Here is a 25561-nt window from a genome sequence, read left to right on the forward strand (position 1 = left end):
AGAGAAAGAGAGAGAATTTTTTTAAAATATTTATTTATTTTTTTTTAGTTTTTCGGCGGACATAACATCTTTATTTGTATGTGGTGCTGAGGATCGAACCTGGGCCGCATGCATGCCAGGCAAGCATGCTACTGCTTGAGCCACATCCCCAGCCCCTGTGTTAATCTTGAATATTCAAATTGGTACAGGGTTGATTCCTGATCCGTCCTAGGAGGCTTATAAGCATTTTGAAGTTGGGGGCATATTGGGTGGATAACAAAAAATGGTGAACCCAGAGGTTCAAACTTTCCATAGTTTAATATTCTTGATGGTGAGAAGGAAGGAAGCCAAGAGAAAACACCATAGACCTGGCTTCATTGGTTTTCCAAAGTCTTTGTGCCTCAGAGTAGAATACATAGAGAAATACATTTGACTCTCTGCTGTTATATTAGGAATAAAGTAGCTATCAAAATACAACTGTTTCAGTTTCTACAAATTACTAAATGGAAAATCTTTCTGGGGAGTTATTAGAGCACAGTATAACCATCAAGAGCCACTAAATCCTCTAGACTGTGTTAACCCTTTTTCTAGTGACATTAATTCTACTGCTCTAAATACTGAAGAAAACCAGGGCTTTGGTCATGATCTACAGCAATTTAAGCTCACCCACATGTTCAGAATAAGTTTCAGATTCTTAGGTGGGAATTAAATTCATAGGAACCCCTCAGAACTCAAACAGAATTGTGCCAAGTAAACGAGGCCACATGAGAACCATGAAATGGATTTCCTATTTCACTTACTGTGGTGGAGAAGGGCATGAACCCAAATTATGTTTCTTCTATATTAAGTCAATTGTGCAAAAAGCTCCTTACATAAGCTTATCAGAAAGCACTCAAGGGGGAGACCAATGCCCTGACACACCTGTACACCACACCATTTCCCACTTCTGCTCTTGACAAGCAGGACTGGGCTCAGTTTAACTGGCAACAAGATGCCTCTCTCTGATCCTCACAGATGGACACATCCGTCAGCATGTCACGTAGGCGTCAGAGATGACTTACGTTTTCTTTAGCATTGGCAAAGTCTTAATGATTATGTAAATTTATCTGAGGGCTGTTAACTTGTAATGAAGGAAGAAAATATGTCCCGTTCACGTATCCATTTGTGAGATGTATGACGACTTCCTCTTTTCTCTTAACAGTATGGCATTGGTATTCCCTCCATTTCTATTATGCTTCATGAACTCATCAAATTATTACATCATGCACGGTGCTGTGATGTCATCAGTATCAGAATTGGTACATCAGGGGGGAATAGGTGAGTTGGATTGATTTTTTACCATTAAAACTGAGAGACTTTTATGTACATTCTCCCGTTCATTCAAAATACACCCACAAACTCAGATCCCAACAGAAACCCAGGTGGGACAAAAAGTGTCAGGAGGCTGGGCTTGAGGTAATTGAAGGAAATTTATTGCATTTTTCTTTTTTTTTTTTCTCCATGGAAACCTGGAAAGAGAGATCTCATTGTTCACTGCCAAAATGATCTCTGATGTTCATATGGGAAAGAATGGAAGAATAGCTCACAATATGTGTTGAGGGTAGAGAGCAAGTTTTGAGACTGGCTCAGAAATTTTCTAAGTGACAGAAATAAGTGTTCTCCATTTAAAAAATTTCAAAGATATGCCTGTTTTATCAGCCAAGTAAGCAGTAGGGAATAATGCATCTGGGATAACATTGTTCCTAAGGTCGCTCATAATTCTTGTGGGATACAAGGATCTGTCTGCATGATACCATCCTGACTATTGCAGTTGCTGTTTGATATTAATGAGTGTCTGTCTTGGACAAGACACTCTGGTGACCATCCAGCTCATAATCATGGTCATTTGTTCCATGGCAACATGACATGTACTGCAGACATTACCAAAATCTCAATGAAGGTTTATGAATGCTGTCAAATTAAACCAGTGCATTGGTGTGAACACCTTCATTTGGGAGTTATATCCTCATTAAGCACTCTTAGATTATAAATAAGATCTATTTGTTTGTTTTATTTTAGGCAACATGGCATTTGGAGATGAAAGAGATATAGCATATCCCTTTGCTAATATGATCACCCCTTAAGTGGGTGAACTCACCTTGGCAAAGAAAAAGTACTTGGTTAAATAGTATTTTTTTTACCTTCTAGAGACTTTTACCATGACATAGATATTTTAGTGCATCTAAGCATTGAGTTGGCATGTGAATAACATCATTTTGGGTGTACACATTTCAGTCTCCTTCTCAATTGCTTTCCTATTCTTAGGACATTGTAAACAAATCAAGAAACCACTTGTTTGTCTCATTTTAAAAGGATCTGACCCATGAAAGCTCTATCTTCAGAGGCCACCTTGGGTTTGTAGCTGTGACTGCTACAGTGTTCTATAATTAATTCTACTTTGATTGATGTGGAATTTATACCACCCAGGACCAGGCTATGCTTCATAGTAGGGACTGGAAAATTTTTCCTATAAATGTCTAGGTAATAAATATTTCAGACTTTCCACACAGAGTGGTTTCTATTGCAACTTCTGTGATCCATGTAATAGCTTGAAAATGGTGGAGGCCATTATGTAAAGGAATGGGTCTGACCATGTTGTAACAAAACTTTATTTACAAAGACAGGTAGGATTCGGCCTGTAGACTAGAGTTTGCAGACCCTGTGCTCTATAACATCTCTATGGAAGCATTTACTCGTGCAATAAATTTCTACTGAGTACCAATAGTGTGATCAATTCAGTGTGAGACCTGGGGGACAGCAATGAACCGATATTATTCGTGTCTTTATAGACTTTATGTTCTATCAGAGAAACAGATAAACAAGTAGCTGTAAAAATGTGATGAGTGTTAAGACAGAGAGAGTCTAGGGCAGTCTCAAGATGTCTCCTTATTCAGGCTCTAAATAGCAATCAGAACGAATCAAGAGCTGCGTCACATCTGGGCCTGGGAAATTCAATGTAACCTATAGTGTTGCCTCTTAGTTGTTTATATTTATTTATTTTTTTAATTTTCCTGCATGGATTCAGACCTGTTGAAGGACTTGAAGGGTGAATTGGTGTCAGTGTGGTGAAAAAGTGTCAGGGAGGACATGAGTGCAGGGAGAGCAGTGGCTGGCAGAAACGGTTCCTGCAGTAAGCCCAAGTCCCCTGAACAAGCCAGATTGTAGCAATGTAAGGTCAGCCAAGTGGCCTAATTTACATGGAGTCAGGGAGGAGAGGGAGCGAATGTGATGAGAATCAGAAGGAAAAGAGGAGGGAGATGCCAAGAAATTATAGTAATCAAGGAGTTGCAGAGGAGATTAAATATCAAGTAGTCACATCACTTTATGAAAGCTACTTGCTGGCAGTCTCATTTAGTTTATTCCTGACCTAATTTATTCAAATTTGAGCCTGAAGGCTGGTACTAATTTGCATGTCCAAGAGTCATGTTTGTCTTGAAATCTAAACCCCATCACATTGTAAATGTGAATCTGGAAAGACAGCAAATGGAAATGCCTATTCTGGATGTTACTTAATTGCATTTGGAAAAGAAAATAATTTTAAAGATGAAAACAGGGAGGATCATTAGCCACCAACATTAATTAATGTTGGCAGAATAGGTTACATACTATGTGTCACAAAAGTAAGAGCTAAATGATATTCTTCTGTAATCACTTATTTATTCCCATATTTTAGGGATTGCACCAGGGTCTGTTGTCATAACAGATACAGCTGTAGATTCCTTCTTCCAGCCCTGGTTTGAGCAGGTTATCTTGGACAATGTTGTCACTCGGAGTACTGAACTTGACAAGGAATTGGCTGAAGAACTGTTCAACTGTAGCAAAGAAATTCCCAACTTCCCAACCCTCATTGGACATACAACGTGTACATGATTTTTATGAAGGTGAGAAGAATTTATAAACTGTGAAGGCAACAGGAAAATGTTAGCAACTCTTTGTTATTCAAGTCCATAATTTGTATTAAAAATCCCACTTTATAAAATTAATAGCTGTGGATTAAAAAAGGAACGAAAACAGCCTTTTAACTTACCAAAGCATAGCAACATAAGGGCCTAATAAGCAGCAGAGAAATATGCAGAATTAATTTATACTGAGAGTGGGTTTAATCCTCCAAGAACAAATTGAATACTAAAATGCAATTAGTGATGTTCACAGAATCTTATCTCTTGTTCATGCCTTTAAGTTAAATTGGTGCCTCTAGGAGAAGGGAGATACGCTGCTTCTATGTTTCTGCCATTCACCCTTATCTCAAAAGGGATCTGGTATCTAGGCAAGAGTGGGGACCAAGAAATTGAAAGAAATGTCTGAGGGAACAAATCTTACAGGGATGGGGTGGTCTCAGAGTGGTGCCTTTATCTCTCAGCCATGAGTAAAGGGTTCTCTCACCAAGTTTAGAGACAAATTGAAGGTCATTGCTAAGTAGCAGCTCCTGGTCTAAGGGGTGAAGGGTTAGGCAGAAGTCCTTTAAGGACAGACTTTGTTCATTCCAGAAGAAGGAATCTACAGGGTTCGTACCAAGATGTGGAACGCATTCAGGAAATCTTGCAGTATAGTTAAATTTGTATCAACATCTTCTGACTTCATTCTGAACCAGTTTTCCTTCTGTATTAGACCTCATACTGAATTTTTAAAAATCATTAATGGACATAGGTTGCATTGTTTATACATTTTTCTTTGGGTTATTAAAGGTGTTTCACTACATATTAGTTATAAATAGGAGTGGTGTTGGATCTGATAAGATTAAAGCCCTCTATCCTAAGCCTCTGGCTCACAGACCCTTCATCTGGAGGGTTATCCAGCAGTGTGTTTAAGATAGAGCTTGCACATTGTGGCCTGTTGGAGTCAATGTTGGTTTTTTTTTGGGGGGGAGGGGGATGGCTATGCAGTATTTTTTAAATGAATTTTAAATGAATTATTTTTCCAACATTTCTTCTTTCTAGAGATTTTATATGAGAATCCAGACGTTTAGCTTTTTGAAATAACATAAGGTGGGGCTGGGGTTGTGGCTCAGCAGTAGAGTACTCACCTGGCATGTACAAGGCCCTGGGTTCAATCCTCAGCACCACATAAAAATAAGCAAATAAAATAAAGGTATTGTGTCCAACTACAACTAAGAAAAAAATTTTAAAAAGAAATAATATAAGGTAATAGAAAATAATATATTCATGGCAGACCAAGCAAGCCCTGGCCCACATCTGGGGCCACATGGACTGGTGACACTTCTGCCTTTGGACTAGGCAAACCATCTCATTGACATTACCTGCCTGGCTTTTGTGGTGGGTGAGTCTGAATCAGCTTAGATAACGCTGTTAGAAGTGTTGTCAGCAGTGCTAAAGAGAAGAGAACAGGGAGAAGCAGACTGCCAGAGTGAAAGTGAGATGAAAGAGAGAGAAGAGAGGGGGTAAAGAAAGCAAAAGGAACCCAAAAGAAGACTGTGCAAATGACAGATGATGACAAAATATTTTTTTTTGCCCTTGGTTATTTTTTTTATTGTTGGTTGTTCAAAACATTACATAGTTCTTGATATATCATATTTCACATTTTGATTCAAGCGGGTTATGAACTCCCATTTTACCCCGTATACAGCTTGCAGAATCACATCAGTTACATTTCCATTGATTTACATATTGATATACTCATGTCTGTGGTATTCTGCTGCCTTTCCTATCCTCTACTATCCCCCCTCCCCTCCCCTCCCCTCCCCTCTTCTCTCTCTACCCCCACTACTGTAATTCATTCCTCCCCCTTGTATTATTTTTCCCTTTCCCCTCACTTCCTCTTGTATGTAATTTTGTATAACCCTGAGGGTCTCCTTCCATTTCCATGCAATTTCCCTTCTCTCTCCCTTTCCCTCCCACCTCTCATCCTTGTTTAATGTTGGTCTTCTTCTCGTGCTCTTCTTCCCTAGTCTGTTCTTAGTTGCTCTCCTTATATTAAAGAAGACATTTGGCATTTGTTTTTTTAGGGCTTGGCTAGCTTCGCTTAGCATAATCTGCTCTAATGCCATCCATTTCCCACCAAATTCTATGATTTTGTCATTTTTTACTGCAGAGTAATACTCCATTGTGTATAAATGCCACATTTTTTTATCCATTCGTCTATTGAAGGGCATCTAGGTTGGTTCTACAGTCTTGCTATTGTGAATTGTGCTGCTATGAACATCGATGTAGCAGTGTCCATGTAGCATGCTCTTTTTAGGTCTTTAGGGAATAGACCGAGAAGGGGAATAGCTGGGTCAAATGGTGGTTCCATTCCCAGCTTTCCAAGAAATCTCCATACTGCTTTCCAAATTGGCTGCACCAATTTGCAGTCCCACCAACAATGTACAAGTGTACCCTTTTCCCCACATCCTCACCAGCACTTATTGTTGTTTGACTTCATAATGGCTGCCAATCTTACTGGAGTGAGATGGTATCTTAGGGTGGTTTTGATTTGCCACTGACTGCTAGAGATGGTGAGCTTTTTTTTCATGTACTTGTTGATTGACTGTATGTCCTCCTCTGAGAAGTGTCTGTTCAAGTCCTTGGCCCATTTGTTGATTGAGATATTTGTTGATGAGATATTTGTTATCTTATTGTCTAATTTTCTGAGTTCTTTATATACTCTGGATACTAGGGCTCTATCTGAAGTGAGAGGAGTAAAGATTTGTTCCCATGATGTAGGCTCCCTATTTACCTCTCTTATTGTTTCTTTTGCTGAGAAAAAACTTTTTAGTTTGAGTAAGTCCCATTTGTTGATTCTAGATGTTAACTCTTGTGCTATGGGTGTCCTATTGAGGAATTCGGAGCCCGACCCCACAGCATGTAGGTCGTAGCCAACTTTTTCTTCTATCAGATGCCGTGTCTCTGATTTGATATCAAGCTCCTTGATCCATTTTGAGTTAACTTTTGTGCATGGCGAGAGAAAGGGATTCAGTTTCATTTTGTTGCATATGGATTTCCAGTTTTCCCAGCACCATTTGTTGAAGATGCTATCCTTCCTCCATTGCAAGCTTTTAGCCCCTTTATCAAATATAAGAAAGTTGTAGTTTTGTGGGTTGGTTTCTGTGTCCTCTATTCTGTACCATTGGTCCACCCGCCTGTTTTGGTACCAGTACCATGCTGTTTTGTTACTATTGCTCTGTAGTATAGTTTGAAATCTGGAATCGCTATACCACCTGATTCACACTTCCTGCTTAGTATTGTTTTTGCTATTCTGGGTCTTTTATTCTTCCATATGAATTTCATGATTGCTTTCTCTATTTCTACAAGAAATGCCGTTGGGATTTTGATTGGCATTGCATTAAACCTATAGAGAACTTTTGGTAATATCGCCATTTTGATGATGTTAGTTCTGCCTATCCATGAACAGGGTATATTTTTCCATCTTCTAAGGTCTTCTTCAATTTCTCTCTTTAGGGTTCTGTAGTTTTCATTGTATAAGTCTTTCACCTCTTTTGTTAGGTTGATTCCCAAGTATTTTATTCTTTTTGAGGATATTGTGAACGGAGTGGATGTCCTCGTTTCCATTTCAGAGGATTTGTCGCTGATATACAGGAATGCCTTTGATTTATGCGTGTTGATTTTATAACCTGCCACTTTGCTGAATTCATTTATTAGCTCTAATAGTTTCTTTGTAGACCCTTTTGGGTCTGCTAGGTATAGAATCATGTCATCTGCAAATAGTGATAATTTAAGTTCTTCTTTTCCTATTTTTATGCCTTTAATTTCTTTCATTTGTCTAATTGCTCTGGCCAGTGTTTTGAGAACTACGTTGAACAGAAGTGGTGAAAGAGGGCATCCCTGTCTTGTTCCAGATTTTAGAGGGAATGCCTTCAATTTTTCTCCATTCAGAATGATGCTAGCCTGAGGCTTAGCATAAATTGCTTTTACAATGTTGAGGTATGTTCCTGTTATCCGTAGTTTTTCGAGAGTTTTGAACATAAAGGGATGCTGTACTTTGTCGAATGCTTTTTCCGCATCTATCGAGATGATCATATGGTTCTTATTTTTAAGTCTATTGATGTGGTGAATAACATTTATTGATTTCCATATATTGAACCAGCCTTGCATCCCAGGGATGAATCCTACTTGATCATGGCGCACAATTTTTTTGATATGTTTTTGTATCTGATTCGCCAGAATTTTATTGAGGATTTTTGCATCTAGGTTCATTAGAGATATTGGTCTGTGGTTTTCTTTCGTTGAAGTGCTTTGTCTGGTTTCGGAATCAGGGTGATGTTGGCCTCATAGAATGAATTTGGAAGTTCTCCCTCTTTTTCTATTTCCTGAAATAGCTTGAAAAGTATTGGTATTAGTTCCTCTTTAAAGGTTTTGTAAAACTCTGCTGAATACCCATCCAGTCCTGGGCTTTTCTTAGATGGTAATCTTTTGATGGTTTCTTCTATTTCCTCAATTGATATTGGTCTGTTTAGGTTGTCTATATCCTCCTGACTCAATCTGGGCAGATTATATGACTTAAGAAATTTATCGATGCCTTCACTATCTTCTATTTTATTGGAGTATAAGGATTCAAAATAATTTCTGATTATCTTCTGTATTTCTGAAGTGTCTGTTGTGATCTTGCCTTTTTCATCCCATATGCTAATAATTTGAGTTCTCTCTCTTCTTCTCTTCACTAGCATGGCTAAGGGTCTGTCAATTTTATTTATTTTTTCAAAGAACCAACTTTCAGTTTTGTCAATTTTTTCAATTGTTTCTTTTGTTTCGATTTCATTAATTTCAGCTCTGATTTTAATTATTTCTTGCCTTCTACTTCTTTTGCTGTTGTTTTGCTCTTCTTTTTATAAGATTTTGAGATGAAGTATGAGATCATTTATTTGTTGGTTTTTTTCTTTTTTTGAGGAATGCACTCCAAGCAATGAATTTTCCTCTTAGAACTGCTTTCAATGTGTCCCATAGATTCTGATATGTTGTGTCTGTGTTTTCATTTAACTCTAAGAATTTTTTAATTTCCTCCTTGATGTCTTCTAAAACCCATTGATCATTCAGTAACCTATTGTTCATTCTCCAAGTGATGCATGATTTTTCCTTCCTTCTTTTATCGTTGATTTTCAGTTTCATTCCATTTTGATCAGATAAGATGCATGGTATTATCTCTACTCCTTTATATTGTCTAAGAGTTGCCCTGTGACATAATATATGAACTATTTTTGAGAAGGATCCATGTGCTGCTGAGAAAAAAGTGTAGCTGCTTGATGTTGGGTGGTATATTCTATATATGTCAATTAAGTCTAGGTTGTTAATTGTGTTATTGAGTTCTATAGTTTCCTTATTCCACTTTTGTTTGGAAGATCTGTCCAGTGGTGAGAGAGGTGTGTTAAAGTCTCCCATGATTATTGTATGGTGGTCTATTAGACTCTTGAACTTGAGAAGAGTTTGCTTGATGAACATAGCAGCACCGTTGTTTGGGGCATATATATTTATGATTGTTATGTCTTGTTGGTGTATGGTTCCCTTGAGCAGTATGTAGTGTCCCTCTTTATCCCTTTTGATTAACTTTGGCTTGAAATCTATTTTATTTGATATGACTATGGACACTCCTGCTTGTTTCCGCAGTCCATATGAGTGATATGATTTTTCCCAACCTTTCACCTTCAGTCTATGTATATCTTTTCCTATCAAATGCGTCTCCTGCAGGCAGCATATTGTTGGGTCTTGTTTTGTGATCCATTCAACTAGCCTGTGTCTCTTAATTGGTGAGTTTAAGCCATTAACATTTAGGGTTATTATTGAGATATGGTTTGTTCTTCCAGCCATAATTTGTTTATTAATGCTATTAAACCTGATTTGTTTTCCTCTTTGATTATTTTCCCCCCTTTACTGTCCTACCTCCCACTGTTGGTTTTCATTGTTGTTTTCCATTTCCTCTTCCTGTAGTGTTTTGCCAAGGATTTTTTGAAGAGATGGTTTTCTAGCTGCAAATTCTTTTAACTTTTGTTTGTCATGGAATGTTTTAATTTCATCTTCCATCCTGAAGCTTAATTTCGCCGGATACACAATTCTTGGTTGGAACCCATTTTCTTTTAGCGTTTGAAATATGTTATTCCAGGATCTTCTAGCTTTTAGAGTCTGTGTTGAGAGATCAGCTGTTATCCTGATTGGTTTACCCCTAAATGTAATCTGCTTCCTTTCCCTTGTAGCTTTTAAAATTGTCTCCTTATTCTGTATGTTGGACATCTTCATTATAATGTGTCTAGGTGTGGATCTCTTATGATTTTGCACATTCGGCGTCCTGTAGGCTTCTAGGATTTGGGATTCTGTCTCATTCTTCAAGTCTGGGAAGTTTTCTCGTATTATTTCACTGAATACATTGTTTATTCCTTTGGTTTAGAGCTCTGTGCCTTCCTGTATCCCAATGACTCTTAAGTTTGGTCTTTTGATATTATCCCATATTTCTTGGATGTTCTGCTCATGGTTTGTTAGCAGACTTGCTGAGCTGTCTATGTTCTTTTCAAGTTGAAATACTTTGTCTTCATTGTCTGATGTTCTATCTTCTAAGTGATCCACTCTGCTGGTAGTATTCTCAATTGAGTTTTTAAGTTGGTTTATTGTTTCCTGCATTTCTAGGATTTCTATTTGTTTGTTTTTTATTACCTCTATCTCCCTGTGAAATTGATCTTTTACTTCCTGGATTTGTTTATGTAGTTCCTTGTCAATGTGATCTTTCATTGTCTGATTTTGCTGTCTCATGTCTTCCTTGAGACTCCAGATCATCTGAAGCATGTATATCCTGACCTCTCTATCTGACATTCCATCTGTTGCAGCTATTACCTCTTCTAATGTTGAGTTGACCTGCATTGCCTGTGGTCCTTTCTTTCCTTGTCTTTTCATACTGCTGGCATTTCTTTGTGCTTGGTGAAACTGTTGTGTTTTTGAAATTTTCCCTCTATTTATTTATATTGCTCTTGTATAGTTGAAAAATCACCCTTGCTGGGCAGGTAGTGGCTGTGATCCTCCTCCAATTGGTGTGATCCTTCTACCATGCTGGCGGGCCCTAGGTCTGCTCTGCTGGTTGGTCAAAGGTCTGCCTACCCAGCAGGCGCAAGGGTCACCTCTGTCACTCCGCAGGTTGCTGGGCCTAACCTCCAGATGTGTCGCAGGTTTGCCTACCTTGCAGGTTCGGGGGGAGGGGGCGGCTCCTCCCCTCAGCAGGCCGCTGGACCTGTCCTGCTGGTGGGTCGCAGGTCCGCGTTCCCTGCAGGCGCGTGTGGCAGCTCTGTCACTCGGCAGGTTGCTGAGCCTGACCTGCCCTTTGTTTGCAGGTTCGCCTAGCTTGCAGGCACTGGGGGAGGGGCCGGCTCCGCCCCTCAGCAGGCTGCTGGGCCTGATCTGCCGGTGGTCACAGTCCCCCCTACCTTGCAGACACTGGGGGAGGGGCCTGTCCTACTGGTGGGTCGCAGGTCCGGGTTCCCTGCAGGCACGTGTAGCTGCTCTGTCACTCGGCAGGTTGCTCGACAAAATATTATTAAGCTAGGCCTCCTGAGGAGTGTGGAGGGGAGAAGAGCTCTGTCTTGGGGGTGTATCTACTTCCTTCTGTTCCCACTAGTTGACCCCAGTGAAACAAAGTGATCCATGAACACTGAGAGCAATCTGGAGCAGAAAAAGTGAGTGTAGAGGGGTGGCATGCAACCCAAGGGGAGTGTGAAGGGAGGAAAGTGGACCCCTAATTGCCTGCATCTGGCTGCTGCTGTCCCAATGGCCATAGGGAGTGCTGCAGTATCCAAATCCCATCCAGGTCCTTAGGAGTCTCACTGGGGCATGAAGCCTCTTCTCTCCCAGCTCTTCTACCTGGCCATCTCCCCATCACTGAGACTTCTCTGGAAGGGTAGCTCTCTCAGCAAGACCCCAGTTCCTGAAGTCTCTAGGCCCGATGCTGGGTGATAGGTCACTCAGGGGTTACTGGCCCCAGAACTGGGCACAGCTCTGGATGCTGTGCTCTTCCTATGAGACTCTTGAGTCAGACACAGCCTTGCTCCATGGTGTCTTCTGCTGGGAAGACTCAGCAGCCAGGTTTATTGCACCTGGGGAGCAGGCTCAAGGGGTGGAGATACCTAAAGATGCTGTAGCCAGCACCTCCTGACCATATTACTGCTCTGCTGGGCTATGAGGTCACTAAATGTTCTCCATTTTCTTTCAGGCCAAGGTTGACTAGATGGAGCATTGTGCTCCTTTTCTAAGGAAAAGAAGTTAGATTACTTGAAAAGAACATAAAAAGCTGGTGTGAGGAACATTGAAATGGAATCTACAGTGTTTGCAGCCATGTGTGGTCTGTGTGCTCTAAAAGGTAAACTTTTCATTAATACTGAGGGTCCCAATCTTTTCTACTAAAGCTATTCTCATTCTTCAGAAGAAGAAACAGGGGATCCAGCCATATATTATTTTGGGTTGAAAGGATGCCCTATAATTGTTTATAACTTATCTCAGAATGTTTTGTGAGTGCACAGGACATTAATCTGATTACGCATCTGAGGAAACACCTCAAGGGTCAAAAAAACAAGTTGCCCCAATGCATCAGCTCATTGGTGATAAAGCAGAAGTTTTGACAATAAGTTCAGACATTTTTTTTTTAATCTTGGAGGTGGATGCTGTTTCCTATTACAATTGAATCTATTGAGACAGGATGCAAATAAGGTATTCCTAAAGTAATCCATCTATCATAATTTTAATTAGCACAGTCAGGGAAGGGTAGGAGAAGGTGACACTTTAGAAAATGTCATGTGGACCTCACATGGGAAGCACATTCTGGTAAACGTAAATCTAAGATCATAAGGAGGAGGCAGAGCATGCTGGAGGAACAAATTGGAGACCAGAGGGCCTGGAGGGGTGAGATCATGGAGATTGAGTGGTAGTGTTCACTATGAGTGACACTGGAGCCCCTGGAGGGCTTTGAATAGAGGAGTGAGCAGATCTGACCTGTATTTTAGAAGGATCACCCTGGCTGCTGAGATAAAGACATACCAGGACCCAGCACAGAGCAGGGGCAGGAATGAGAAGACTGATGCTCCAGGCTAGTGAGAGGTGACAGGTCAGGATGAAAGCTGTAGAGCAGGGAAGATGCAGTTAGGTTTTGGAAACATTTTGAAGATAAATCCAACAAGACGTGTTGATAATTTGATGCAAATTTTGGGAGAAAGGCAAGAACCAAGAATGTCCCCTAGGTTTATGACCTAAACACTAGGCTATAAACTATGGACAAGGTTACTATAATTGGGGAAAGAAAATTGAGGTGAAGATGTGGGAGTAGTGACATCTAAATGGAGGCCAAGTAAGCAGGGGTACCTGTGAATCTAATGTTCAGGTGAGGGGTTTGACTGGAGGAATAAAAGTACACGTTGACAGACAGCATGTAAGTGGCACTTAAAGCCATGCAATGGATGAGATGACAAGGAGAACAACTGCAGACACGGCTGAGAGGGTGAGTCTCTATTAGAACATTAGAAATTGGCTGGGGAGTGGCCATAATGTTGGCAGTACATTGAAAGCACATGAAAGAGAATACAACAAGAAAAAGAAAATGGACGCTGACCTCAAAGGACCAGTGATGCTTTATTAAGCAATAGAGAGGCATATTTTCAAGGGGAAAATGGTGACAGGCTCCAACAAGAGTCTGTGATAGGCTCCAACAAAAGTCTAGGGTTTATCAGGGCCATTCATGGGAGGAGGTTTGGTGGTGGGCCATTTAGGATGGGGCAGGTGGGCAGGTAGGGGAACAGTTGTGTATAAGGGAAATTTGCTGGGGGCTATTATCTGTATATTTTATTCCAGACTCTGATAGGGGTATCATGAGTTGGGGTGACATTATCATATATGGCTACTTCCTGCTGAGAAGGGGCAGAGTAGGATATCCTCCTGCCAGAGAGCTAGAAGAGGATAAGGAGGTGGGAGGTATGTTAGGCTCCTATACAGTCCTGGTGGTTGTGGCTTAAAGGGAGTGTAGAGGGAGGGAACTTTGACATTGTTGTGGGTGACTTCTTCATTATGGGGCTCAGGAGAATGACATTGTGAGTGAAGGAGGAGAATGGTTTCTGCATGTTGTGGGGAGGTGGTCTGGGCTAGACAGGTCACCTTATCAAGAAGTTGCTTCGGTGTTAACAAAGCAGGGGAAAAAGTTATTACAAGAAAAATGAGTGTTAACAGGTTAAGAGGGAAAGAAACCAGGCTGTTCACTGTTTTAGGCATTGGCTTCTTCTCATCTCTATTGTTCATACTGATCCTGTGGTTGTTTAACCTTGTCCCTTACCAGTCCTGATGGTTGACCTGGAAGCAAAATTCTTCCTCAAGGAAGAGGCAGAGGATACCTCATTCAGCAGTAATGAGATCTAGACCCTGATGATGATTCTGCATGACCACAGATGCCAGGGAATCCAGTTGAATTTGTAAAGTTAGTACCAAATCAGCAACCTGTTCGATGTCTTCAATAAACTGTACTGACAGTTTTTTTATAGTAGTAAATAGAAGTTCCTAATCCTGCTGCTCCTGTGCCAATCCTGGCAGATATCTCTAGCCTTATGAGTAAGGGAATAAACTGAAGGGCTCTCTTGTGTCTGGTGTGCACTGTTATCAGGATAGGTAAACTTTGGTTGTTAGGTAAAACATCAATTTGAGGAGTAAGGAAGACCAACGTGCAGAGGCCAGTCTGAATTTTGGTAGGCAGGGGTAAATGTTAGCCTCATAAAGAAATTCCTCAGTGTTTTGAATGGCACCAGGGCTGTGGGGCTGACACAAGTGTATGTCTTAAGTTCTATTACAAAAGACCATCGTCTTTTCTTTTAAATGCTCAGGCATGGCTATACTTTGGTTATAACTATTTTTCCTAGGTGTTTAAGACCAAGCTGATCAAATTGACCTTGTTAAGATTCAGCTGAGTTCCCTCAGGGGGTCACTCTTGGGAACTTGTGAGTAGCCCCTTAGCTCCTTTAGTACCATCTGCCAGGTTGTGTCAGGGTCTCCTTGACCATGTGGCTTCCCTTGGAAGCATTAGCAAGGTCTCCCTTTTCTGATGACCCTCCTGTCTGCAGCATGTGCACTGGTTGGCTTTCTGTTCTCCAGAGTCTTATGGATCCCCTGATCAGGAGGTCACGTGGCTCAGAGTTGAAGAACCCTTAGAGAAGTTCCCTTGTTCTCTGGGTTCAAGTTGATTCAGAGGGCAAGAGCCAAATATTGGTTATTTTTTTTCTTTCTTGGCCTTTTTACTTTCTTAACTTTAATCTCCAAGCTTTATACTTAAACATCCAGCAAGCCAGTTTCAGCAATCTTAAAGTAAGAGAACTGGGTTTTAATTTTAATATCTATAACTTTACAGTCATTCAACCCTTTTATTTAATTGGGGTCAGTATTAGTACTGGAAGTTAGCCTTTCATCCTGTTTATCTATAGATGATGGCCTGATATCTCAAATTAACTAAGGTTGTTATATTGAAAGTTGTATTTCTGTAAGGCACTAATGGACAACAGTTAAAAGTTTACAAGGAAAATACAAAATGAAATTAACAAGAGTAAAAACATATTGAGTTTGTATAATAGCTAAGAACTAAGAAACATAATTTTTATAATCCCAAACCTTTACTTTAAACCTTAGTTTGAAGAAAAACAGCTCAGTAAAATGCTCATCTAACTCTTATACTTTATATACTTATGTACTTGGAATATATGAATACATTTAATATACAGAGGACAGTAATAGCAGCATAATTACACGGATGATTTTATATTGACCAAGTTTAGCTTTTAAAGAAAGATCCAGAATCTGTAATGTAATATAATACTGTAAAATAACAGTTGTTGTTTAGCTAGAATTTTACAAACCCTAATTCCTTTAAGGCCAGTTGCTCTAATGAATAAAACTTAACAAACATAAGCAATTATCTTGATAGGTAAGAGCAGATTAATATTTTATAAAATCTTTGTTACTTTAACCCATAGAGGATGACACAAGAAATTATCTTGATAGATAATAGCAGATTAATGTTTTTGTTACTTTAAACCATAGAGGATCAAACTTTGGTTTATATCAGTACATTAATAATTGACCTTAGGAAAAAGCCTTAAATGACTTTGTGCTAATTATACATAACTAACATAGTTACACAAACTTTTTGAAATTTACCCTCCACAAACCTTCTGCAACTTACTTAGACATTTTACAATGTTTTACTTTACCACACAAAGACTTTCTTATCCAGAAACATTAATTTTTCCTTCTACTTTCTGTATTAAAATATATTTTCATGCCTAGAACATTCTTGTATCTATTTCCTAGCTTGTTTACCCTTTTCTTAATTCACACTCTGAAACAACCCTTATGAAATTTCTAAATTTAGACAAATTATTCCACTTTAATAAGATGAAATACTTTGTTTTTATGGTACTTTAATTGAAGCCCAACTGGCTGAATCTTAATTCTTAGTAACCTTGTTTTCGGTGAAGAAGACAAAGCAATCTTAAACATTTTTCTATTTACCAATTTATGAAAACATACATAAAGTTTCAATATATCCCCTTATAGAATTTAAGAAGAGCACTTGATTTTATATTTAGCAGTTAGCACTTTAACTTTGTAAAGACTTGCATTACTAATTTTAAAGACATTTTTATTTTTATCTGTTTACCTAATTTAAATTGAACTTTTTAAGCCATGTGAACTCAAAGATATTTGGATCCATTTCTCATTTAAATTATAATTTCTGAGTGCTCATTTTTCTATAGCAATTTTGATACCATGTACATGATATGTGGACACAAGCATATATGTAGACAAATAATACAACACACAAGTGTGCATATATAGACACAATAGACAGGAGATAGAGATCTTGTAGCTGTTTGTTGTAAGACGAAATTTTCCCAATGTTATTTGAGAGCTTATCCTTGAAAATTGTCCTCTGGGCAAAATCCTCTATAGTTAGATAAAATAAGACTGATCAGAAAATATACATTAATTTAGGCATACAGGTTCAAATGTGAATTCACCATAAAATCATGAGCTCAAAAATATACAATTTAAAAAAATAAGAGATTTTAAAGAGAGAGAGGGAGAAAGAGACAGCTGTTATAAGATCAGGGTTCAGTTTTTGTCTCAGATTAGAATTAGTTTAGATATTGGAAAGATGAGAGAGCCCTGAAATCCGTAGATAAAGAGTCTCAAGATAAAGAAGACTTGACCATTTTATTTTGCTTCACTGTGTGGTCATGTTTAGGGGGAAACTTGTTAAGGAAGCATCATGGTAACAAGTGGCCTGGATTTAAAAGTGACACTTTTGGTTTTTTCTTCAGTTTCTACCTTTCCTTCCTTGACCTCTGGCTGGGGCTTCACTCAGAATGGAGGATACTAACTTTTTGATAACTATTTTAATTTAAGGGAGGACATTTGCCAGCTAGTTTTGGCCTTAAATTTTCTTACATATTCCGTTTTTCCCTTTGGTTTCTCTTACTCACAGGACCATGATTTCATATGATGCTCCTCAATTTGAAGTGGAAGACAAGGCTATTAGTGCTCTTGTGATGTCTCCACTAGAGAAAATGAATCATTTGGATTCCTGAACTAGGATAGATGAGGGGTAGTTTTACTTTAATTACCTGAGACAGATTTTTCTGGTCTTGTTCCTGCCAGATGAGGGGAATACAGAAGAAATGTGCTTTATGAGAGTCTAGAGAAGGCAGTCTAATTTTAAAGCTAGGGGAGCTCTATCTTGAGAATCTCCCAGTTTCAGGATCTAGTCACAAACATCTCTTCCTTTAGGGAAACTTGGATTCCTCTTAGAAACATTATTTTGGGTCTGCATTTTTTTCTGCAGTGAACAGGTAGTTTGTTAAGGAATGTGACATATCCTGACCTCAGAGACCAGACAAGGCTGCAGGTAAATTGCTTCTTTGAAAAGAAAGCATATGGGGGTCAACACAGTGTGCCTATTTGATAGATTCATTATATATAACATGTAGCATGTTTTCTCCTCCCCACATCCTGTCTCTCTCTTCACCCCATCCTGCATATGTGATTAGTGGCCAAAAGGTGGGAAAGAACCTTCCCAGAGGTGCCTCTCCACATCTGTCCAAATGGGCAGGAAAGGAGCCACCCAGGAGGTACTTCATTAACAACAATTCCCTGGAGGCAAGTGTCCTTGGCAACAGGTGAAAGAGGAGGGGAAGGGCCTTGGATATATTAGCATTTTATTTCCTTCTGAATTAGCCCCCATCTTTCTGACCCAACCATTTATTATTGGCATTGACTGTCTTTTTGTCCCTCAGCTTCAATCCCCCTTTTGAAAATGGAAATATTACTTTAAGAGAAAATGGACAACAACCGCTCTGGCTGCTTCAAGCTGAGAGGGGGTGATGTGAGGCAAGCGATTTGGGTTTTTCTTTTAGGAATCTCTGGGTCAGTCAAGGGGTTCATGGCAAAAGTCTGGTTCATAAAGAACAGTTTGTAATGTTATCAACAGTTTGTAATGCTCCTATGAGAAAAACAAAAAGACATAAGTACTGGAATGAAATTAATACAAAATAAATGTTGCAGCATCTGGAACATGTCAATGAATATCATGAAGATAATAGAAACCATTAATCTCTCACTAGGAAGTACAAGATCTAAGAAGTTGTTCCCAAAACAAGGCCAGTGAGGACAAGGCATTTATTGGGGAATGTAAATCTTTAACATTGCGGGAGTTATCACAGCACTTAGTTTAATAATGTCATAGATGCCCCCTCATAAGATACAGTTAAGCTATCTAATGTCATCTGATTTTTACAAAATACCATTTTATTGGCATAATCTCTGTGGTTAGTATAGATTCCTTTATTTCTGTTATTTAGGCGTTTCTTAGTAAAGTTAGTTAGGACTTTTATGTGCCACATTACATCTTTTAGGCCACTATGAGGGATAAATATTGGTGCTAGATAATCATACTAGAAGATACAGAAACACAGATCAAGTCTGCCTGTGTAGGAGGTTAGGAAGATTTAGGGGTCTCAAATTGACTCAGAAAAAAATTTTGACTCTTGACAGTCTCTCAGGAATCACTGTCTATGAAATTTTCCTTTATTGCCTCTAGCTTTACTTACTTTTGGTGGGAGTTCATCTGCTATTTCAGGGGTGGTAAATGAAGAAGGATGCTTAGGGTCAGAACCTGATCTAGGGGGCTCATGAAGTGGAGCATGTGTGAGAATTAATTGTAGAGGAGAGCAAGTTTGGTATAATGAGGGCCTTGAGCAAAGGTAAAAGAAAGCTTGGAGGTAAGGAACCTCAGGCCATTGCCATTTCATTGGAGGAAATTGTCTAAGTCTTAGAGGATTTGGAGGCCAAAGGTCCTGAATTTCAAATTCAGGCCATTGACTTAGGTTGCCTAATTTAGATTGTGGCCAGATTGGTGGAGAACCCTGGGGTCCAGATGAGCAGTGAGACAACCTAAGGGGGAGTCCTGTGGGAGCCCCCTTGTTGGATAGGTTTGATTGGGGAGGCAGTCAAGATCAAGGCATCTCTCGATGTCTTCTGTTACCAGACAGAGTTCCACCAGAGAATGAGAGGTGTTCCCTCCTTCAGTTTCATTGGTGAAGGACCCCCAGGGTCTGGGTGAGCCAAAAGGCGAGCATCTTGGGCAGGTTACCTTTGCAAGAGACCAGAAGTTATCTTACCTCTCCAAAGAATGAGAAGGCTGGTGTTGCATATGGGAACAAAATGGCAGAAAGGGATCTCTGATCTGGAAGTCTGAATACATAAGAGGAGGAAGGAATTGGAGAGGGTAAGGTTAGAAGGAGGATGCCTCTAATATTAATAAAGGGCCCGAACCAGGTCCTTGCTCCATCCACATGGCAGCAAGTCAGCAAAAATCTAGCCCAGGACTCGTGAAGGCCTTCTTATTTGAGCATAAGGTGGAAAGAGAAGGAGAGGAAAAAAAAAGTCAGTCTGAGAATTCAGCCATGCTAGCCATGACTAGGAGCTTCCCTGGACTCAGAGAGCCAGAGAAGTGCCAGACTTTGAGTATAAAGTGAAGAGGGGGTGGCAGAGGAAGAGGGAGAGGGAGGGAGGGAGAGAGAGGGAGATATATGAGAGGGAAATATGAAAAAGTGGTAGAGTTTCCTTAAGACAGGGAAGGGGAAAGACCCCCAAACTCTGGTTCCTGTGTTTCAGCACCAAACAAAAGCACATGAAAGAGAATACAAAAAGAAAAAGAAAAGGGGAGGCAGAGCTCAGTGGACCAGAGATGCTTTATTAAGCAACAGAGGGGCACATTTTCGAGGGGAAATGGTGACGGGCTCCAAGGAGAGTCTGGGTTTCATAGGATTTAGCAGGGCTAGGTCATGGGAAGAGTTTTGGTGGTGGGCTCATTTAGGGTAGGGGAGCAGTTTAAGGGAAGTTTGCTGGGGCCTATTGTCCATGTCCTTCATACACCACAAGAATATACGTAGCCTTTGCTCCCCTGAGAATAAAATCTTTGAAGAAGTGAAGAATCACAGCAAAATAATGCTTCATTTTATCACAAGTGGAATTTGAATTCTGATATAGACTATCAATTTTAATATAGACATTATATGCAAAGTGTGATAACATTTTTGGAATATATTCTTTTAAGTTATGGTTCATAGGAAGAGATTAGTTGTAAAACAATATATTTTACTCTTATCTCAGCATACATGTGCATGTAAATCCCTGTGCTATCTGCGTGAAGAACAGCAAATGCAACCTTGTGCTCTTTGGAAGGTCATTGTTAATACCCCTTTTTGGGTAAGAGTGGAATAGCTTGATCTTGCCGAGCTGCACTTTAATCAGCACACAGCCTGCAGGGACATGTGTATTTGGATATTTCTGCTTTCTTAAGTGTAGAAAAGAGTGATCACCTGAGTTACATATGTCTCCAAACTCATATGTAAATGAACCAAATCTGGTAACTGATTTAGTTAAACATAAAATGCTAAATTACCAAATGCGGCCCAAGGCCTAAGTGTGGTGTTACCATCAGTTCTTTCTTAGAAGGCATCTATTGGCAGCTAGGGAGAGTTCAGGGCTTGTGAGCTCAAGGTACGAGTCTTTCTCTCTTCAGAATGTTGCAGAAACTGGAGAGAAATTATTCTGTTATGAGATTTGCTGCAAATTCTGTTATTTGTTTGCTGCAAATCTTTGTGACCTCACTCTCCCTACCACCTGCCACCTGCAGGTGGCCTTCCTGGCTACTTTCCTCTACCTTTCAGTGGTTCCTGGCCTCCTGCTGCATTTTCTTTTTTGTTGCAACAGAAGCTGCTGGTAGCTGATTTCATCTCTCAAATAGCTCTCTTCCAGGCCACTGCTGCAGGCTTTTCATCCAGCAGACCCCTCTGGGCTGCCAACATTCACACTAAAGGTTGCATCTGCAACTCTGTAATTCGGTCATTCTTGGCAATATTTCTATCCGAATTTCTTCCTGGTGACAGGGGCTCTTTATCTCCCTCAGACATCACTGTTTTAAAAGGTGGATTCCTGGTAAGCTGCCCCTTGGAAGATCAGCCATCAAGTACACAGACAAAAGCCTCACGCATAAGTTACAATCATGTTCCCATCTTTCATTACCACTTCATAACATCCTTCCCCCACAGCAGTGAAGCTTGGAGCTGGCACCTGGCACCTTTTCATTTTAACCCATTTACAACCTACTCTGTGTGAGTCAGAAAATCTTACATTCACAAGCAGCTGCTGACACAGAGGAAGTTAGGGAGGGTGTATAGCAATGATAAGCAACATGGGAAGAGATATTTCACCTGGCACAAAAAAAAAAAAAAGCCCAGAACCTGTGACTGCCTTTAACCTCCCAGGCCTGTCCCCACCTACAACCTCCTCCTTGCCACTATTAGCAGTGGCCCACCCCAGACTGCCTCTTTCAGCCTTCTTATATGACCTTTTTATTTCTGTCTCTTTAATACGACCCAATGACTACATAAACAAACAGAACTTGTACCAAGGTTCATGCTATTAGTTTTAGCTTATCAATAACATTAAATATAAACAAGGGACTCCTAGGGACCGATAGTCCTAATTCAGAGGAATCACTCACAGGCTTGGACCCATGTAGAAAAAAAGATCTTTCTGCACCCAGCATGGCGAGGTCTCAGGTGTGTGTGAATTGCCACTTTTTCTCTATACAGTTAACGTCAGATCTCGCCCCCTTGGGAAGCTTTGCGTCACTGCACAAACCCACTAACACTGTCATTCTGCTTCACTTCTGGGCATCACATTTACTATTACTGACTATATTTCTGATTTGTTTATATATTAACTTATACATTGCTTTTCGTATATTAATGCAGAATGCTACGTATTTATTATCTCTCTCCATTGGGATGTAAGTGCCATAGAACAGGGACTTTGCTTGTCATTGCTATATTCTCAGCACTTAGAATAATGTCTTTCATGTGTGCATTCAAAAACTCTTTGCTGAATGAATGAAAAGAAGTGCTACTAGATGCTCTTGGCCATACCAAATGTCTATAACAAACTGTATCCCTCATTGCCCAGATATATTAGTAGCTTGGCATTGTCTGAAACAGGAGTGCCTTCTAGTTTCCCCAAAGGTCAAGGTTTCCCTTTTCTATGAGGTCTACACAAATACCTCCTTTGTTATATCTATGGGGTCTCTTGATAGGTGAGCAAACTCCCTGGAATAGGGCTACTAACATTGTAAGTCACTGTTGCTCTACTGATGTCATTATTCTGGACAAGAGAATTAGGAATCCAGTGCTCTCTTCACAAAGATTTGGGTGAAGAGAAATAGTGGAAATCACCGATGTTCTATATCCGAAGGCTGACCCTACAGAATAATGTCAGAATATACAATGGAAACACTGTATAATGCGGAATAAATATATTATCATTTAATAAGATGCACACATCTGGTCCCTCTCTTAAAGTAAAATGTACATTAATTAAGCCCCTAACATTCTGATTAAAGATAATAATCCTTTTGCATTGTGAATTTGAGATAGATATGATTTGTATCTGTTTTTCAAAGACATTGCTGCCTTTTGACACTTCCTTGTGTTTCATATAAAAAAATTATATGAAACCTAATATTTGTCTAAGATTGGGTTTTGCTTGAAATCCTCTTCAATCTCTTCAGTTGTCTGTAACTCACAGTGGCTTTCTTTAGTGTAAAAGAAGAATTCAGCGTTATTTCTTCTGACAGATACTTGTAACTTTGGGGGATATATTCAGTCTCCATTATATTACTTTATAACTGTTCAATAAAAGGTAGAAGAAGCTTGTCTTTAATTTTGCTTTTACATTCTTCTGTTGTTCCCAGCAGTGAAGGGTACTGAGCTCAGGAAACTGCACCATGATCATTGATAAAGTCAAAAAGAGATATTAGAACAAAAATTAAAGATTCTAGTCAACCTGGAGCTAGAGTATTTTTAACCCTAAAATGAAGATAAATCAGGACTTTAAAAAATCCTTCCACAAGGCAACCAACTGCAGCTCTTTTCACCTTCCCAAGAGAGAAAGAAACTGGCTGAGAGGTTAAATAACTTTCTCGCCTTCTCACAGCTGAGAAGTAGCTGAACTGGAATTTGAACACTGCCCCTGATGACTCAAACCTCTCTGCACTATGCTGTGCTCTTCTTGCCAGCAGCCTCCCAGGAGACCCAAGGTCCGTGGTCTCTGGACAGAAGAACCAAAATGTGCACCATTCAATACAATGGAAGTTTTTCTATTTTAAATGTTTTGAGCAGACATTTGTGATACTTCAGCAAGCAAACCCTTAGGGCTGAGCATATCCTAAGATTTAGTGTTGGAATCAAAATGTCAAACAGATATCTATAAAATAGTATGTATAGCCATTACTTTGCCAAGAAAATCAGTCTCTGTATCTGGAAAATCAAGTGTAAATAACAAGTAATTCACTTATTACTTTATCTGTGTTTTTAATTGACACAATAATTATACAAACTATGGGATACATGTGAAGTTTCCATGCATGTATCATTGGTATGATGATCAAATCAGGATAAATAGCATATCCATCACCTCAGATATTTAACATTTCTTTGTGTGACACATTCAAAATCCTGTCTTTCAGGTATTTTTTTACTTATCACTTTTTATAAAGATGAGATTTGAAAAATAACTTGCTTCTGCTTGTTTTGTAAGTTTGTATGTAGTTTTCATCCTTGTCTATGGTTTGTTTGATTCACTTTAATTGTACTCTCCTATGTTATATCTTGCCCCCCTCCCCCGCCACTGCCAGCATATCACATGTTAGAGGCATCAGGGATGAAACCCAGGAGCACTTCACCACTGAGCCACATCTCCAGCCCTTTTAAAAATTTTATTTGGAGACAGGGTCTCGCTGAGTTGCTTAGGGCCTTGCTATGTTGCTGAGGCTGGCTTTGAACTTGCAATCCTCCTGTCGAAGCCTCCAGATCTGCTGGGATTGCAGGTGTTTACCTCTGTGCCTGGCTTACAGGTCCTTTAATGGTCATTGCTTCAACCTTCTGTGTGGCTGGTTTCACCTGTATCTGGCCTCTTCTCTGCTGTGACTCCCTTGTGGCTTCCTGGGTTCCCCCTGCCAGGGGCCACCCCCACCCCCAGCACAACAGACTTCAATCACTGCCATCTTGAGTCATCTCTGGTTGAAGGTCCAGCATCCAGCAGAAACTCAAGGCCCCAAGGTTGCAGCTGGATCTCCTGGAGAAGACAGCATGGTCTTTGTACTGGCAAGATGCTGTGAAGTACATCAAGCAGAGTACGTGGACTTGTGTGAGACCTCTGAGGCCTAACCTCCTCCTTTCTCAGAGAATGAGATCAGACCTAGAGGATGTAATTGAACTTCTTAATGAAACACAGTTAAACTGGAACAGAGATGAACTAGAACTGAGGTCTCTTGTCTATTTTCTGCCGCTCCCTCCATTAATCCATTGGATGTAAAAAGGTAGCATTAATTTACTGAAAGATGATTGATATCCACCTTTATCTGAGAAAGCATTAGTGGCAATTTTCAATTAAAGAAGAATATATAATAATCATTTAAACAATGGCAAAAGAATAAGAGACATTTACTTAAGGGAGCAGATGAGGGAGTATTGATACTAAAGATGCTACCTAGGAATATAATACGAAACTTAAATACTTAGATTTAGCTTTGAGTTTCCTAAAGGCCAAGGTTAAAATGAAAACATTCTAAGTTACACATGCTTCAGTAGTTTAAAAATGACAATGTATAAATAATTTATCTTGGGGAGATCTTCTTTTTATATAGATTTACTGTCCCCTAATTCTGATTATTTATGTCTGGGAGGGAATCTCTACGATGAGTAATCTCTGGTTCTGATGCAGGTGGCCAGTGGACTTCATTTTTTAAAATATATTTTTTTAGTTGTAGATGAATACAATACCTTTTATTTATTTTTATGTGGTGCTGAAGATCAAACCCAGTGCCTCACACATGCTAGGTGAGCGCTCTACCACTGAGCCACAACTCCAGCCCCAGTGGAGTGCATTTTGAGAAACACCAATGTAGAAGAGTTGTTGGTGTGTCCTTAGCATTGACCAGCCCATTTGAATATCAGTTTTCTCCACCTGGTTTGTGA

The 25561-nt window shown here is 39.7% G+C and overlaps 1 protein-coding gene across 1 annotated transcript in view; it reads left to right on the plus strand.

Annotated features, from left to right (window-relative positions):
• Window positions 1–25561, plus strand: part of Upp2 (uridine phosphorylase 2) — a 53353-nt gene that overhangs the window by 23851 nt on the left and 3941 nt on the right. Inside the window, 4 exon segments of the mRNA XM_026401472.2 lie at window positions 1181–1292; window positions 3689–3884; window positions 3886–3899; window positions 12154–12300. Of these exon segments, the coding sequence (XP_026257257.2) occupies window positions 1181–1292; window positions 3689–3884; window positions 3886–3899; window positions 12154–12300 (469 nt within the window).

This window comes from Urocitellus parryii, chromosome 1 (assembly GCF_045843805.1).
Source record: "Urocitellus parryii isolate mUroPar1 chromosome 1, mUroPar1.hap1, whole genome shotgun sequence".
In the NCBI taxonomy this organism is placed as follows: domain Eukaryota; kingdom Metazoa; phylum Chordata; class Mammalia; order Rodentia; family Sciuridae; genus Urocitellus; species Urocitellus parryii.